At 49.8% G+C, this 14,639-nt stretch overlaps 1 protein-coding gene across 1 annotated transcript in view; it reads left to right on the top strand.

Moving 5' to 3' along the window:
* Positions 1-1,887: 1,887 nt before the first annotated feature.
* MERTK (MER proto-oncogene, tyrosine kinase) overlaps positions 1,888-14,639 on the top strand; it is a 17,611-nt gene continuing 4,859 nt past the window's right edge. Inside the window, 10 exon segments of the mRNA XM_010190240.1 lie at positions 1,888-2,002; positions 2,899-3,262; positions 3,557-3,657; positions 3,883-4,056; positions 5,706-5,792; positions 6,484-6,599; positions 9,012-9,195; positions 9,490-9,641; positions 12,630-12,783; positions 13,077-13,260. Coding sequence (XP_010188542.1) covers positions 1,888-2,002; positions 2,899-3,262; positions 3,557-3,657; positions 3,883-4,056; positions 5,706-5,792; positions 6,484-6,599; positions 9,012-9,195; positions 9,490-9,641; positions 12,630-12,783; positions 13,077-13,260 — 1,631 coding nt within the window.

The following is a 14,639-nucleotide window of genomic DNA, read 5'->3' on the forward strand; positions in this document are numbered from 1 at the left end:
TGAGTGGTTGCTTTGGGCAGGCTGGGGTGAAAAATCCTGACTCTATACCAGTGGGAACCTGCAGTGAGGGGAACTCAAGGTGGATTTAATCAGGAATCCTGGACTAGTTTATAGAAAAGGTGTTTGAACTCGAAGAGTCTGTGGAAGTTGGGTTTAGCCCTGGAGGAAATTAACTTCTGACAGCTCCCAAGGGATGGGGAGGCAGAGAAATCCCACAGTCAGGGGTTCTTCATTCCTCCTGCCCTGTCTGGGTGTGAAGATACGCTCAGCGTGCCTGAGCAGAACACTGTTGTCAGTGGGTGAATCGCTTCCAGTAACGGGAAATCCAGGGCTAGAGATGTAGGGAGCTTTTTGGCAGACCTGGGTGTTTTCTAATACCTTCCTTACTGGGACCTCAGCAGAACAGTGCACAGTTTTGGGGTGTGTAACTCCCTGCTCTTTGGTTTTTCATCTGTAGTAAAGTATTTTGCTTCTAATAGCAGGCAGATTTTCTTGTTAAAGCTCCGTTCCTCAGGTGAGTAAGAGAGAAGGCGTGCGGGACCTGCCGGGCTGGATAGTAAGCTCTGGCTTTGCTGGCACTTTAGTTTTGCTGTGAAACCAGGTGTTTCAAGAGAGCAGCACTGTGCTTGCAAGTGAATTTCTTTCCATGCCAACTTCTCCCTCAGGCCAAGCTGCGGTAAGCGAGGGGAGCTGCTCCAGTGTGGCAAGCACCCACGCAGGCACGCTGGCTTTCAGCTCCTCAGCTCTAGTGTGGGCTTTTAGAGCCAGCCTAAGCAAATCACTCTGGACACAGTTAAGGGGTGTCCTGCCACACAGGGAAAATCCCTTCAAAGACACCGTGAAGATATCCACATTCCAAACAGCTGGGGATGGAAGAGGTACCCAAAGGCAGCACTAGATGTGAGAAATTCCTGTTGTCACATGAGTCAGAGAGGAAAGTATTTCATTCCTGGGCCAGCAATCACCTCTTTCCACTTAATGAGTATAGAAAATGAGGCTGAGATACTCTTTACTATTTGCCTTTCAACTCAGAGCAGCCGGAGGTGAGCTGTGGGTGAGCAGAAATCATCCTGGACCAGGCAGAGAGCTTGCCAAGGGCAAGGATCGCAGGCATCCATGTCCTCCCTGGCCACGGGACCCTGACAGCAGAGCTGCTGTAGCCAGAGCTGGAATGCTTTAAAATGGAGCATGAAAACAGCTGTTTGTGGTTGGATTGGGACAGGCAGCGTGTGGCTCCAGCCTGGGTAACGTGTGGGAAGAGGAAGGGAGGGAAGGGGATTTGGGGTTGCTCGCTTGTTTGCTTTTGGCAAATCTTTTCAGAGCAGCCCAACTGTTTGAGAGCTGGTGAGCCTGCCCGCAAGTCGGCTGAGTTTTGCAGCAGTCACATGGGCTGTGTTTGTGTTGGGATGGTAAAGCTTAGGAAGCAGGCTGGAAAAGCTTAGGGTCTTTTTTTTTCCTTTCTGAAAGGGAAATCCATTGTTTTGTGTGAGAGCCAGGGAGAGCCTTGCGCTTCCCTCTGCACCACCAGACCAGGCAGAACTTAAAATCCCTTCTCAAATTTCTGTCTAGAAGTAGCATTTCTCGAGGGTTAAAAATAGCGAGCAATTTAGCAAAAGAATATATCCCGCCTCAAAATTAGGCTGTGTTTCTTGGCTGTCGGGAAAGCACACTAGGCTCATGCTCCACTGCTCACAATAGTAATGACGTAGCTTTAAAAACTTGTTTGATGTTTCAGGACTAAGATGTGCCTCAAAACAAACTCAACTGAACTCCAGTTAAATAAAAAGGTTGTGCTTTATACCTGCAGTATTATCTTTTACATTGTCAATAGGAGGGTTTTTTTCCAGAAAAGGCAAATTAATTTAGTTGAAATTCGTGCCTGGCATGATGCCTTTGCTTGCTGAAAGCAACAAGGGAGATTTACCACTCCGCTTGGGATTGCTGTATGCCTGCAAAAGCCTGAGGAAGGTTAGAAATGGTCTAGTAAAAGCATCTACTTGTTGTATGTTCTCTAGGTCTTATCTCTTTGAAATGCAGAGTTTTATTTGGGGGGAATTGCTTTATTTGGAGGTGCTCTTCGTCTTGTTTGTGACTGGGGTGGGAAGTGCTGAGAAGAAGGGAGAAAACACCATTACAGGACTGGGTATGTCAAGTGATTTGTAGGTGGGGGCATGAAGCCCTCAGAAAGAGCTGGTAAATAGCATTCCCTTGGGAAGAATGTCTGGGAAAAGACCCTGAGAGAACAAGACTAAATAGCATGCAGCTCCTACACACTGTCTGAAGGCATTTCATTGGTCTGCGGCTGTTTTCCCCAGAAAAGCAGCAAAGTGGAGGCACTTAGCTTAGCAAAAGTGTTTGTGGCTGACTCAGGGAGCATCTCCCTCTTCAGAGCAGCTCGCCCTGGCCTGGGAAGGGAGCAGCGTCACCAACAAAGAGCCTAAAATCAGAGAAATCCCTGCCAAGGACTCTTTCTCTGCCCCAGCTGAAAATGCTTGAGATGAGGCCCCTGAAGGGGGTTTGCTGGAGTGAAGTCCCAAATTCCTCATGCTCAGGGATCCTTTTATATTCCAGTCCCAGGAGTGCAATGCAGCAGAAATAGCTCTTGCCTCTCCCCTGCTGAAACAGAAGTGGCTGAGCACTTTCTTTAGCCTGGGCTGCTCCGGTTTGTTCTAAAAAGGGTTTTTTTGGAGGTGCTGCTTGCACACAGTCAGTCTTGGGGCAGCCCCTTGTTCCATGTTTCTTCCTCAGGGCTCTTTCGAGAGATCTCCTAGAGATTTTGAATTTTTGGAGTATCTGTAAATGAACTTTAATTATTAATGGAAGTAGTGGGGCTTTGCAGGGTTTTGGAAGGGGGCGCACTCTGGCTGGTGGTAACAAAATTGAGATCTTGTCTTGCAGATGACGCTGACCAAAATCAAGACCCAAGGCTGTACCTGTCAGCAGAGTCCCACCATCCTGAGCAAAGCGTGGTCACTGTTGGTCACTGGTCTCGACGGAGCACAGAGCAGTCCTGGGAGGAGCCCTCAGCCAGCTCTCTAGGACAGATTAAATTTAACCCCACGGTGCGACACATTGTGATTAGCGAGCACGAGGATGTCACGTTTAATTGCTCCATCAAAGTACCTCAGCTGCTGCTCAGGCCAGACACTCCGGGCATTTCCTTGTGGAAGGATGGGAGGGAGCTGCACAGGCTGGACCGCATCGCCACCAGCCACTTTGAGATCTCTGACGAGGAGGAGGTAGCGATGACCTCCACCTTCAGGTAACCGGTGCTGTCCTTCCTGGAGGGACATCCTAAAGTGGTGGCTCCCAGGGAGAGATGGGAGACCAGACAACTAGCAGGGGCTTGGGACTTGGACTAGGATGGGCAGGCACTCCCTAGACCCCAAAGCCTGGCTTTACAAGCTCAGCTTTTGCTAAGTGTGTGCTGTGGGGTGGTTGGTACTGATTGAAACCCATCCCCAGGCTGTCAGCATTGCTGTATCCTGCTGTGGGAGGATGTGCAGGGCCAGTCTCCCTGCCAAAGCCCTGACATGGTCTCCATTCTCCCTGGCAGCATTGTGGCCGCCCAGCGGTCGGATAACGGCTCCTATGTCTGCAAACTCAACATCTATGGCATGGAGGTGGTGTCAGATCCAATCTCGGTGCAGCTGGAAGGTAAGCTGGAGGAGGGCCAGGGTGGACGAACTGGAGGTGTGGAGCGTTGTGCCCCTGAGTCACAGCCCCATGATCTTAGAGCTGTGAGCTGTCCTCCAGAAACAGGGAGTCTTGGGTGGAAAGAGGCTTATTGCTGAAGCTGGGCACAGCCCCGGGCAGGACAGTTTGAGGTTGTTGATAGGGCTGTGCTTCCAAGCTCCTGTTTCACTGCTTGTGTCTGTGCAGGGCTCCCACACTTCATTCGTCAGCCTGAGAAGCTGAATGTCACCAAGAACAGTCCCTTCAACCTCACGTGTCAAGCCGTGGGTCCGCCAGAGCCTGTGGAGATCTACTGGTTTCGCAACAATGTCCAAGTCAATGAGAAGCCCTACATCTCCCCATCAGTTTTGACTGTGTCAGGTGAGCCACGCAGTGTCCTTGTGATGGCCAGCTGGGACACCTCTGTGTGGTTACCTGGCAGGGCAAGTTGGGAAGGTGTCTTGTGCCATCTTACAGCCTTGGACTCGCACCTCCTGTTAGGGCAGGGGCTGTGCTCCCGCGTGCTGTCACAAGGTCGTTGCAGCCTGCTTTGGTTTGGTTTGGCACTGTGCTTTACTGTCGCGTGTCTGGAAAGCTCAGCACAGATAAATCTCCCAGGAGGTTTGGCATTAAACATGGCCATCAAATTGTATACAGTGGGACACGGCAGTCCAGCTCTGCAAAAGAGGTACCACAGAGGTACCAGTTTGCAAAAATTAGTCCCAGCCTGTTACTGCTCCATCGTCAGTGCTGGGAGCATGGCTCTGCCCAGCACTGTGCCATTTGTTCAGCAGCCCTGGGGACCCCTCTGCCAGGAACCCCCTTCCAACCCCCTCTGGCTGCTGCTGACAGAAATTTCTTCCTCATAAGAGGCAGGACACTGAAACCACTCCTTCCTAACCCGCTCTTTCCTAAGCAAGAAGCAGATTTTTCCTCTAGCTTGTGGCCATGCCAACAAGTACACTACTTCTCTTATGGGCTTCTTTACTGGTGGTCTCCTTTTAATGTCTCTTGAAGACCTGGGGTTTGCCCTGCAGTGTGTCTCCCTGCCAGCCTGGTGGAGCACAGGGAGAAAGGTCCTCCACATAACATAAAACCCTGCATGGTTTTGCTACAGAGGCAAAAGAGAGAAGGGATTTCCCGATTTGCTCGTGAGGAGAAGGCCACTAGCTAATTAGCAGCCAGACTATAATTGGCTTGTTTTGGTGTCCAAAGGCAGGCTTTAAAAGGCAGTGAAAGCTGGAAGAAATGACTCATTCCTCTTGGATGTTCTTGCATCTGGCTAGCACACGCTAGGTTGGGTCATTTGAGCAGTTCCTGTCCTGGCCTAGGAGCCCTGTGACACAAAGGGACACTGCTGCTGGTGTGAGCAAATGCTTGGTGTGTCCAGCACACAACGACAAGCCCTTCACCTTGCAGCAGCAGCCAGCGATGTGCCCAGGAGGGACAGCCCTGTGTCTCCAGTAAAGTCACTTGCGTGACACCAAAATCCTGAGCGCTGTTGCTGCCCCGGATCATCTCCCGTTGGCCATACCAACACCCCAGGAGAAGCAAGCAGCTGTCTGCACTTGGGTATTTCCAGTGGTCTCCAAAAGCTGGGAGATTTGAGCAATCTTTGAAAACCAATAGGTCATCTGATTCCAGCCATGGTGGTGGGCTCTTCTGCTTTCTGCCTTTCCCTTTTTGAACACAGAACAAGTGCTTACTCAGGAGGTTGTGCAATGATGCTGTAGAAACGTACCGTCCTGCCATCTGTACCGTGTCTCGCACTGAGGGCACGCACATGCTTGCAGTGTGGAAGGTGGGTGAGCGGGATCGTGGGAGTCACCCCCAGACAGTCAGCACAGAAGTGCCACAGAGGGAAGCGATGACTGCAAAATAAAAGGTCTTTTGTGTCGCTGGAAAAAAACAAAGCAACGGTGCAAGAAAGGAAGCCACAAGGATTTTCTGTGGGCAGCAGGTGGAGAGTTGGTGTGATTTGGGCATTTCGTGCAGGTTCGGTGAACAGGTCCTTGTTTTTCTCTCTGCAGGTCTTAATGAAACAGCGCTGTTCAGCTGTGAGGCTCACAACAGTAAAGGGCTGACCGCGTCCAACCCAGGGCAGGTCAACGTGAAAAGTAAGTCACAATTTGATGCTCACTTTACCTGTTGACTACACGTGTCCAAGCAGGAGCTGTACTGATCTCCACCCTTCCAAGCACTCATTTTATGTGATCTGAAGGAGATTTTTTAGGACTCCCATACTTATTTTTCCTCATTTTAAACCTATATTTAAAATCAAGCAGGATGCACGTAGTAGCACAGTCACCCAGTGTGGTTCTGTCATCCCAGTGTCGCCACCGTGGGAGGAAGCACCAAAGAACACTTTTGAAAGCAGAACTGTCAGCCCCAGAGCAGGTTTTGGAAGGGCTGTATCACTGTTTTCCTTCCTTTACAACCAGAGCGGTGCTCGCAATTTTCCATAGGAAATGAGGGAAATTCCTGACATTCCTGAAAGGAGCCACTCCAGCAATGCAAGGAAAGTGTTCCCCAAAATATGTCATTGCCTCTAAGCAACCCAGAGTGCTCTTTCAGCTCACAAAAATAGACCATGGTCAAAACAGTCCTACAAATTACTTTTTTTTCTGCTTCCCTGTGGTGTGAAACATCCGTGGTACACTGATAGGGAAAGCCACTGCGGCCATAGCCAGGGCAGTACTTGGGGTACACACACAGTGAGACTGAGCCCTGGGAACTGCCAGGGTGAAGCTAGATGGGCCATATTGGTGCTTAGGCTTCCAGCTGCATGCCCTTGGCTTTTTCCTGCAGGAATACCATCCGCACCCACCAGCGTGCATGTCCTCAACAGAACAGCCCACGGTATTGTGATATCCTGGGTGCCGGGCTTTGATGGATTCTCTGCCCTGAGCAGCTGCAGTGTCCAGGTAAGCATCCATAATCCCCCCTTGCCCCTGCAACTCCCCTCACATGGATACTCCGAGGCAGGTGGAAATGAGTGTTGTTTGGCATGAACCACACGGATTCAACCAGGCTGTTGGTTTGGGCAAATGGAGTTGGACTTTTCCAGCACCTTTGAAAGGGGAAGCTGGCATGCTGTCCCACCCACACCAAGTGGCTAGGAAATTTGTGATGGAGTGATGTTGAGGAGTCCAAGTTGAGCAGCAAGCAGTCCCCAGGTGCTGGGACCTGGGACAGCTGGAGCACTGCTAAGGTGGACAGGAAGCATGGAAGGAGTTGCTGGAGACCAGCTTGGTGGCATCTGCTCACAAAGAGTGGCTTTGCTCTGCCTGCTGCAAGGAGGGACAGTTGGTGGAAGGGAGCATGAATCCGTTTTTTGTCCTGGGAGCCAGGTGGTTGAGTCGGGGCAGAAATAAGGGGCAATGGAAACAGGCGAGTCACCTGCCTCGAAGAGCTCATATGGGCTTGTGCCTGTGAAGTGTGTGGGAGCAAGCCATGAGAATCTCTCCCTTCAGGCGAGACAGCCAGGTTGTCATGATTTTTCATGGAGAGATGCCCAGAACTGCTTCAAGTAGCTCTTTGGGAGACTTTGTAAGCCTTGAGCTGCTGCAGGCACATGCTTGTCCCTGCTTTTACCTCTTGGTCAAACACTTCCCAACCAAGCAGCTTTTGTGCTGGGGTTTGGAGGTGAAGGTTTCTCTTGACTCTCCACTCCTTGCCAAGTACTGGGAAGGAGCTGAGGGGTTGCCTTCTCCTGGACAAATCAGGGAATGCTGTCTCCATGGGTACAGCTCTGCAAGTAGTTTCCACCTGCTCTATCTGTTTGACTTTGCTGGGTTTCACAGTTCAAGCCTATTGCTTGCTTTCTTGTGGATATGTTTTTTATACTGGCTAATCTATACTCCAGATGAGATAATGTGTGGAAAGAGGCAATGTTTGAAGCCAGGTAAAAGTGAAAGGAGTTACAGGGAGGAAAGGTGCTGGAGCTAATATTAGTGCTGCATCCACTGCTGCCTTCCAGCTGGAGTTTGGGAAATGGGGTGGAGAGCCAAGGAATTTCCTATGACTTAACATTAACGGTCTGTCATTAGGAAACAGCCTTTCAAATTGGAAAACAAAACATGATTTCTGGCAAAAACAGCTGTGACTAAGCCTTTTTGCTCCTGTCCCCTTTGATAATCCACTTGCTTGGGTAGTGTAGCCCACCGACCAAGTGACTCATTTCTGAGCATGCTGGTGCTTAAAAGCAAAGCTGTTGCTGTCACACCTGGCAAGTTCAAGCTGTTTAAATTTGCAAAAGCATGACTTTTCAACAGTGAATTAATCTGATGGATTCACTCCAGAAGACAAGTTGAGGATCGAGAGAGCTGAGCCAAGCTTGATGCTCTCGAGGACAATCAGTCCCAGTAGTGCTTTCAGAAGCAGCTTACACATTCATCTGATTGCTGCCCACCTCCCTCAAAGCATCTAGTGATGGCATGGGGACCTTCTCAGCTTTAGGAGGCTGAAGGCTATTCACATTCATTTTTGCATCCTGGGTTACCCAGAGGCTACGGTTGTTCCTCAAGCAGAAGGGCAGCTCTCCTGCCACCCCAAAAGTTTAGGCATGGAGACTTTTGAGAGGCCTCTGTGGCTTTTTGATTGTGATTCATGCTGAAACACGTCCTGTGCGTTATCTTCTGACTTAACTGTCTCTCTTGCACTGGTGTCCCTCGTTCTTCTCTTCCTTCACTGTCACAGCCCAGGCCACTCTCATGATGCTTCCCTCAAAATGAGATGCTTTTTGGAGAGCTCGCGGGCTGTGTGGGCAGCTACATGGACACTCAACAGCCAGCCCTTTGGGGAGAGAGCAATTTCTCTTTGTGTAGAAAGCATGACTTGTTTTTAGTCTGCTGAATTAATCCATGCTGCTAAATGTAATGATGGAGTCTGACAAGGTCTGTGATTAGTCCCACAACATCTGATGGTGATAAGTCCTGTGGTCCAATGATGTGTGGCATGAAAAAGGACTTTCCTTTGTTTGTTTGGGACTCACTGCCGTGTAATGTCATTGGATGCTCCTTTTGCTCCATGCCACAAGAAAGAGCAAATCATCCCTCCCTCCTCCTTTCCGCAGTGATGACGGTCTCACACATCTCTCCCCACCACAACTTTTTCGCTGCATGCATTGGAGCCCTCACCCTGGGCTCTTCTTAGGGCTTGCCCTCAGCTTTCCACTCGGCAGAGATGAGGCAGCGTGCAGGAACATGGCCCTGCTGGTGCTTGGATGGGAGGCAAGGCTCTGGATCCTGTTTACAGATGTAAAATTCCTGGTGCGCCTCTCACCCTGCAGGTTGCTGCTGACTAATCCCTGTTTGTGGACTGATTTTTCAATTAAGGTCAAGGAAGCTGTTCCACGAAGCAATGTCTCACTTCTGCTCTTCAACACATCGGTGCCTCCCCACGTGTATCACATCCAGCAGCTCAAGCCCATGGCGGATTATAACATCCACGTTTCCTGCAGGAATGAAGTCGGCTGGTCAGTGTTTAGCCCCTGGGTAACTGCCAGCACCACCGAGAGAGGTAGGAAATGAGTAGCAACGCGTGAGAAGGGTTTGCCTGCCTTGGTCATGCAGCTGTGCTTTCTGCATGACTCCCTGGATGAGATGCTGGTCCAGAGTCATGGTTGCTTATCTCAGCTCTGTTGATAGGGGAAAGAAAATTTACCCACAGGCCATCACCTGATGGAACTATTAAATGCTGTAGGAAATACTGTGTGACTTCTGGTTGAGCTACAGCTCATTTTCCATCAGCCTAGTATGTCCCTGCACCCATCCACCTAGCTCCCCTCATCTGCTTTCTCTTTGACTCCTGCAGCACCGACCACCCCGCCACTGAATATCACAGTGTCATTCAATGAATCCACCTCCTCCCTGGAGATCCGATGGGTGAAGCCACCCCTGGGGAGGATCCACGGGGAACTGCAGGGGTATCGCATCTGGTACAGGTGGCAGAACTCCAAGGGCTTGGTAAGTCACTGGGGAAGTGCGGAAGAATGTCTGAAGCCTAGAAAAAATCCTGGCAGGCATGTCCAGTCTTGGTGCTTCCATATATTCTTTCTGAGCTCATTTGTCTGCTGTCTTGTGCTTTCTTCTGGATTTCTTTAATACAAGAGGTCTCTCTCTCACATGTTTATGTAACTCATGGTGATGTGCTAAGTTATTAATATTGGGAAGGAGCAGTTCTGTTTGAAGAAGAGAAGAGGTTTGCTACTGTTCTCTAAAATAGACCTGAGATGCCTTTCCTATTGTTGACAATCTTTATTATGGCCTTTGGAGTGGCAGTCAAGCTTTGGCAGCATCTCTTGGCACTTTCAGCAATGGAGTCAATCATAAGGTGCTTGGGAGAACTTGTTCCCTGGGTTTTGAGTTGTTCCTGACTCAGATGAGATTTATTCCGTGCATCAACTCATCTGCAAACCCACAGCAGAGTTTCATAGCTCAAAGAACTTTCTGAGGCCAGGAGGCCTGTCCATGAGCGTATGAAGCCATCTGGCTCAACCTTGCTTGCCATTTCCAGGATTTGGGAAGTAGCCTTCAGGAATTTGCTGGATGAAGTTGGCCTGACCTCTTGGGCAGTCCTGGTCCATCTTAGCTACTGGGCAAAAGAGCATCCCAACAAGGCTCTGCCAGTGGTTGCGGAGCCTCTGGATAGCTGCTCAGATATATCCAGCTGTGGTCTCTGTGCTGTGGTTTGGTCTTCCTCTGTTCCAGGCTGAAAGCACAGCGAGACACTGATGGCCTGAACCCAGCATGGAAGAAGTGACTCACACCCTGGTTTTTGTAGGATGCTGCATTTTCTGTTCTCCTTTTGCGCCTCTGAAAAAGAGCATGTATAGATCCAGACTGAATGAACTCAGGGAAACAATATTATGGTCTTGTGACTAGCTTGGGAAAAAAAAATGCTGACATATTTGTCACCTCTCAAGCGGAAAGCAAAAAACAGCACTTGCTCTTTAAGCCCTGGGAGACTATCTTCTTGTTGTTGTTGTTGTTTATAAATTTCCCAAGTCAAATGCTTATGGGGTGAATTTTCTGCTTGTGTTCCTGGTCAGTAACTGTTCTTTTTAACACTGCCTTTCAGGAGGTTGAAAAATACCCATCTAGTGGGGTGTGAGTTCAGGAGGGAGGTAGCTGTGCAAGGGACCTTAGCTCTTTGCAGACTGAAGGAAGCAGTTGTGTTTGTTGCTGATTTGTTTCACCAGCCTCCAGGTATTATGGAAGGCAGAAATGCGTGTCAGAGTCAGCCGAGGGCAGCAGCCAGCATGTCACAGAAGTAAGAGACACAGGAATGGCTGGAGCCTATGCTGTAACCATTCTGCAGAGCGCTATGGGCTGATGCAGTACACATTTCTCCCAGGCGCCCCCAAGAGTCTCCTGAGCCGATGGACAGACAGTCTGAAACACAAGAGCAACCTACTTGCTGTCGAGTGGAGCTCTATTTTCTCAGAAATAAAGTTGTTGAGTTTTGGTCCTGGACAGGCTAAATATGAAATGTCCCAAAACAGCCATTGGTTTAACAACCATATTTCTGTGTCGGCAGGGCCACCTGCAGGCCTCTTTTTTTCTGCACAACCAGCTTAAAAACTATTTTAAAAACTTGAAAAAAAGTTGTTTTATTTTATTCTTAAACCAGTAGTTCTTGTTTGAGCTAAGGCTGCCAGAGCTGGGACGTGAAGAAATTCCTCAAGTACCGCAAGACTCAGAAAAAGCCATTAACTTTGGCAGTTCTGCCCTGCCAGAATGGCTGGCTGCTTTGCCTGTGTGCTCATGCTCTCCACGGTCTGTTTGGTATCAGCTGGGCTCTGTCCTCAGATGACATAGCAGAGCCGTCTGCGATATGAATGGATCCCAGTGCACTTTTAGGCTGGTGGTAGGGAAAAGATCTTATGTTCATTTCTGGCGAAGGATTCTGTGAACGGGAGGTCGGAGGAAAGCAGGGGTGCGGGAGCAGAGGCAGAAGCGGGTATAAGCTCATGCCGCTGCCTGATGGCACCAACGCGCTCCTGGGGCTGTGGTGTGCTTCACATCCATTTCTGTGGCTTTTTATGACTGTGAACAGAAACCGGTTCCCTTTGAGCAGCTCAGATTTCCTCCTTCTTGCCCACTGATCCTCCTTGCCTGCTGCTTTTGCTTTTGGCCACATAATGTTCAGCCAGGGTAAGAAGCCAGGCTCTGCCAGCTGCAGCAGCCTGCCAAATGTTTTGGGCAGCTGTTTTGCAGCTGAGGGTTGGTGGGGAGCAGCAGCAGACGCTTTCTCAGCTGAAGAAGACCAGGAAATCACAGAGAATTTGCAGGGGAAGACAGACTTGTGTTCTTACCAAGCATAAAGGTCTGTGCCACAGAGTGCACTGCCTTCTCCCATGTTACCAGGGAAGGAAACACACCCTTAAAATTGGAAACATTAGCTTGACACAAAAATTACAGTCAGAAAATACCTGCCCCAAGATCAACTTTCTGTGGCAGAGCACTTGAACGACCAAATGAGGAATGCTGCGGCTGAATGCGGTCAGAGATGCTCTGTGGAAGAGCAGTGGTGGCGAGCACCGAGACATCCCTGGCTGGCAGCGAAGAGGGGGGCAAGCCTTGGCTGGCCAAGCCAACTACAGTGAAGGCTGGGGAGGGTTAAAATCCGTGTTACCACCGGTGCATGCAATGCATTCCCTCCTTTCTTGCCTCTCCTCTGGCTTAGGCTGCTGATCATGCTGCTGTTGACAAGCAAAGCAAGACAGTGGCACAAGGTTTGGACAGGAAGTGCTGCTCAGCCCCTTCCCAGATCCCATCCGGCTCTTGCAGGCAAGGCTATTATTCTCTGAAAATATCTTGGTGCTGCATTTCCTCTGGACTTATGAAAGCAAAGGAACGCAGAGGTTTGACAAGGGGACAATTCTCAATAAATCTTCTGGTTTCTGCTGTCTTAAATAAAAGCCTAGGCTTTTATTCCCTTCCTCTCTCCAGCAGAATGTCTCCACTGAAGCCCATCAGAATGCCAGTGTGGTCGTCCTGCCTGTAGTGGCCACCAACGCCACCTGTTCTGTCCGTGTGGCCACTGTCACCAAGGGGGGAGTGGGACCTTTCAGCAGCCCAGTGGAGGTCTTCATCCCTGGCAGTGGTAAGGAGATGCCCATCCCTGCCCACGTGCTGTGGGTGCAGGGGAGGATGATGGGGAAGCACGCAGTGTGTGTGTATGCTTTCCTTGCCCAGCCAGCACGGTTTGGCACCCCTCCATCCTCCTTCAGCCACTTTCACTGTCAGCCAGGCCATTGGCCAAGAATATGGGACCTTCAGTGTGCTTTGGTAGCCAGTCCTCGTGTCCTGTTTTCCCATGTAACCCTTTGGGCTTTACTGGGTTTGATTTTAGCCACTGGGACTTTCACCGGCTCCATTAACAGCGTGTTTTCTTAGGATTAATAACCTCAGCCCCCTCTTCGGCTCCAGCCTCCAGGAACACAGACTCCTTTATCGTAGCCCTGGGCTTTATCTGCGGGACCATTGCCGTTGGACTGATCCTCTGCTTGTCTGTGGTCATCCAGAAAAGATGCATGGAAACAAAATACGGGTAAGCTGAAGGAAAACAGCTTGCAGAGGTGCCCTGAGCTGGGCAGGTCACAGGCGCATGGGGCACGGGTAAGCAGGGTGAGTGGCCAGCAGCCCACGCAGGACATGAGAAGGCTTCTGCCTCTGGTACTGATGTCATTCCCATAAATGGCTTTTTTTTTATGCCCATGATGAGGAACTGAGTGTATTTTTACTGCAGTGATGGTACTTCCCCTCCTTTCCTTAGCCCAGCACTTCACCTTTTGCTCACTATTCCTATTTTTAAAGGGAAGTAAACTTACGCAACTTGGTATGTGAGGGTGGCCTTGGCGTTTTGACATGGAGATGAGAGAACAGAGATGTTTAATATCTTGTGTCCTGTTTTCTAGAGAAACTCCTGCCTCATCACACACCAGATCTGTCTTGGTCTGATGGCTAAGTGTGGCACCAGCCCCACTGGGCAGAGAGACTGCCACTGGACTGCCTAAGTAGTGTTTCAATAATGTGGACAAAGGGCTGTTTTCTGCTACAATAAGCCAATGCTACTCACTCACCCCTGTGGCTTTCTAAGTGGCATTTAAGTGCCCTGTGCTGCTATTTGTGTTAAACAATTGTGGTGCTAGCAGCTTTTCTTGTAAGTGCTATCACTTGGATGTCCACTGCCAAACTGGAAATGTGATATAATTAACTCTTTTGGAAGAGCATCATTTCAGTAAGGGAGCTTCTTGAGCTGGTGAAGAAATTCCACCTACTCGATCTCCCATGGCCTCACACCCATCCCAGTTTGGAAACTGCTAGTATGTAAGGGTCCCTTTTCTAACTAGTGTAGCATTGTCGCTCTTTCCTTGCAATGCAAGCTCCCTGGGAGCTCTTGGACATCTGCTGTAGTTTTGTTTCAGGGAGCTGAACCTCTGCATGGCCCTATACCAGAGGGGTTGCACAGCCTCTCCCAGCAGCATGCTCATCACCACCGTTTCAGGGCTACAGTGTAAAGCTTCCTGTAGTTTCTTTTTGGGTAATGGATGGGGGTTGCACATGCTAATGGAGAGCATTGACAGGCTGCAGCTGTGCATTGGGCAAGAGAAGAGATGGCTTTAGAAGGTGGTAGATCTGGGCACCATATTTCTACCAGTACAGACTAACCTCTGAGTAGGAAATGAGTGTCCCATTTCCTCCCCAAAAAACCTCTGTGACTCACTACTTGACAGATCAGCCTTGTTTATCAAGTGGCTGTTTTCCTCAGATGTTGTAAGCAATGGGACTGATCCAGTAAGAGGGAAATTAAAGAGATTAGGATGAATCTGCATTTCCTCCTTCACTACCCATACCCCTGTGGTTGCTTACCCCTGCGGCCGCGGTTCCTTCATCGAAGTTGAAGGAGCTGCACATGGCCCAGCAGGATCTGTTTCTGTCCCACCAGGAACGCTTTCA

Source organism: Mesitornis unicolor, unplaced genomic scaffold (genome assembly GCF_000695765.1).
Source record: "Mesitornis unicolor isolate BGI_N332 unplaced genomic scaffold, ASM69576v1 scaffold40518, whole genome shotgun sequence".
In the NCBI taxonomy this organism is placed as follows: Eukaryota; Metazoa; Chordata; class Aves; order Mesitornithiformes; family Mesitornithidae; genus Mesitornis; species Mesitornis unicolor.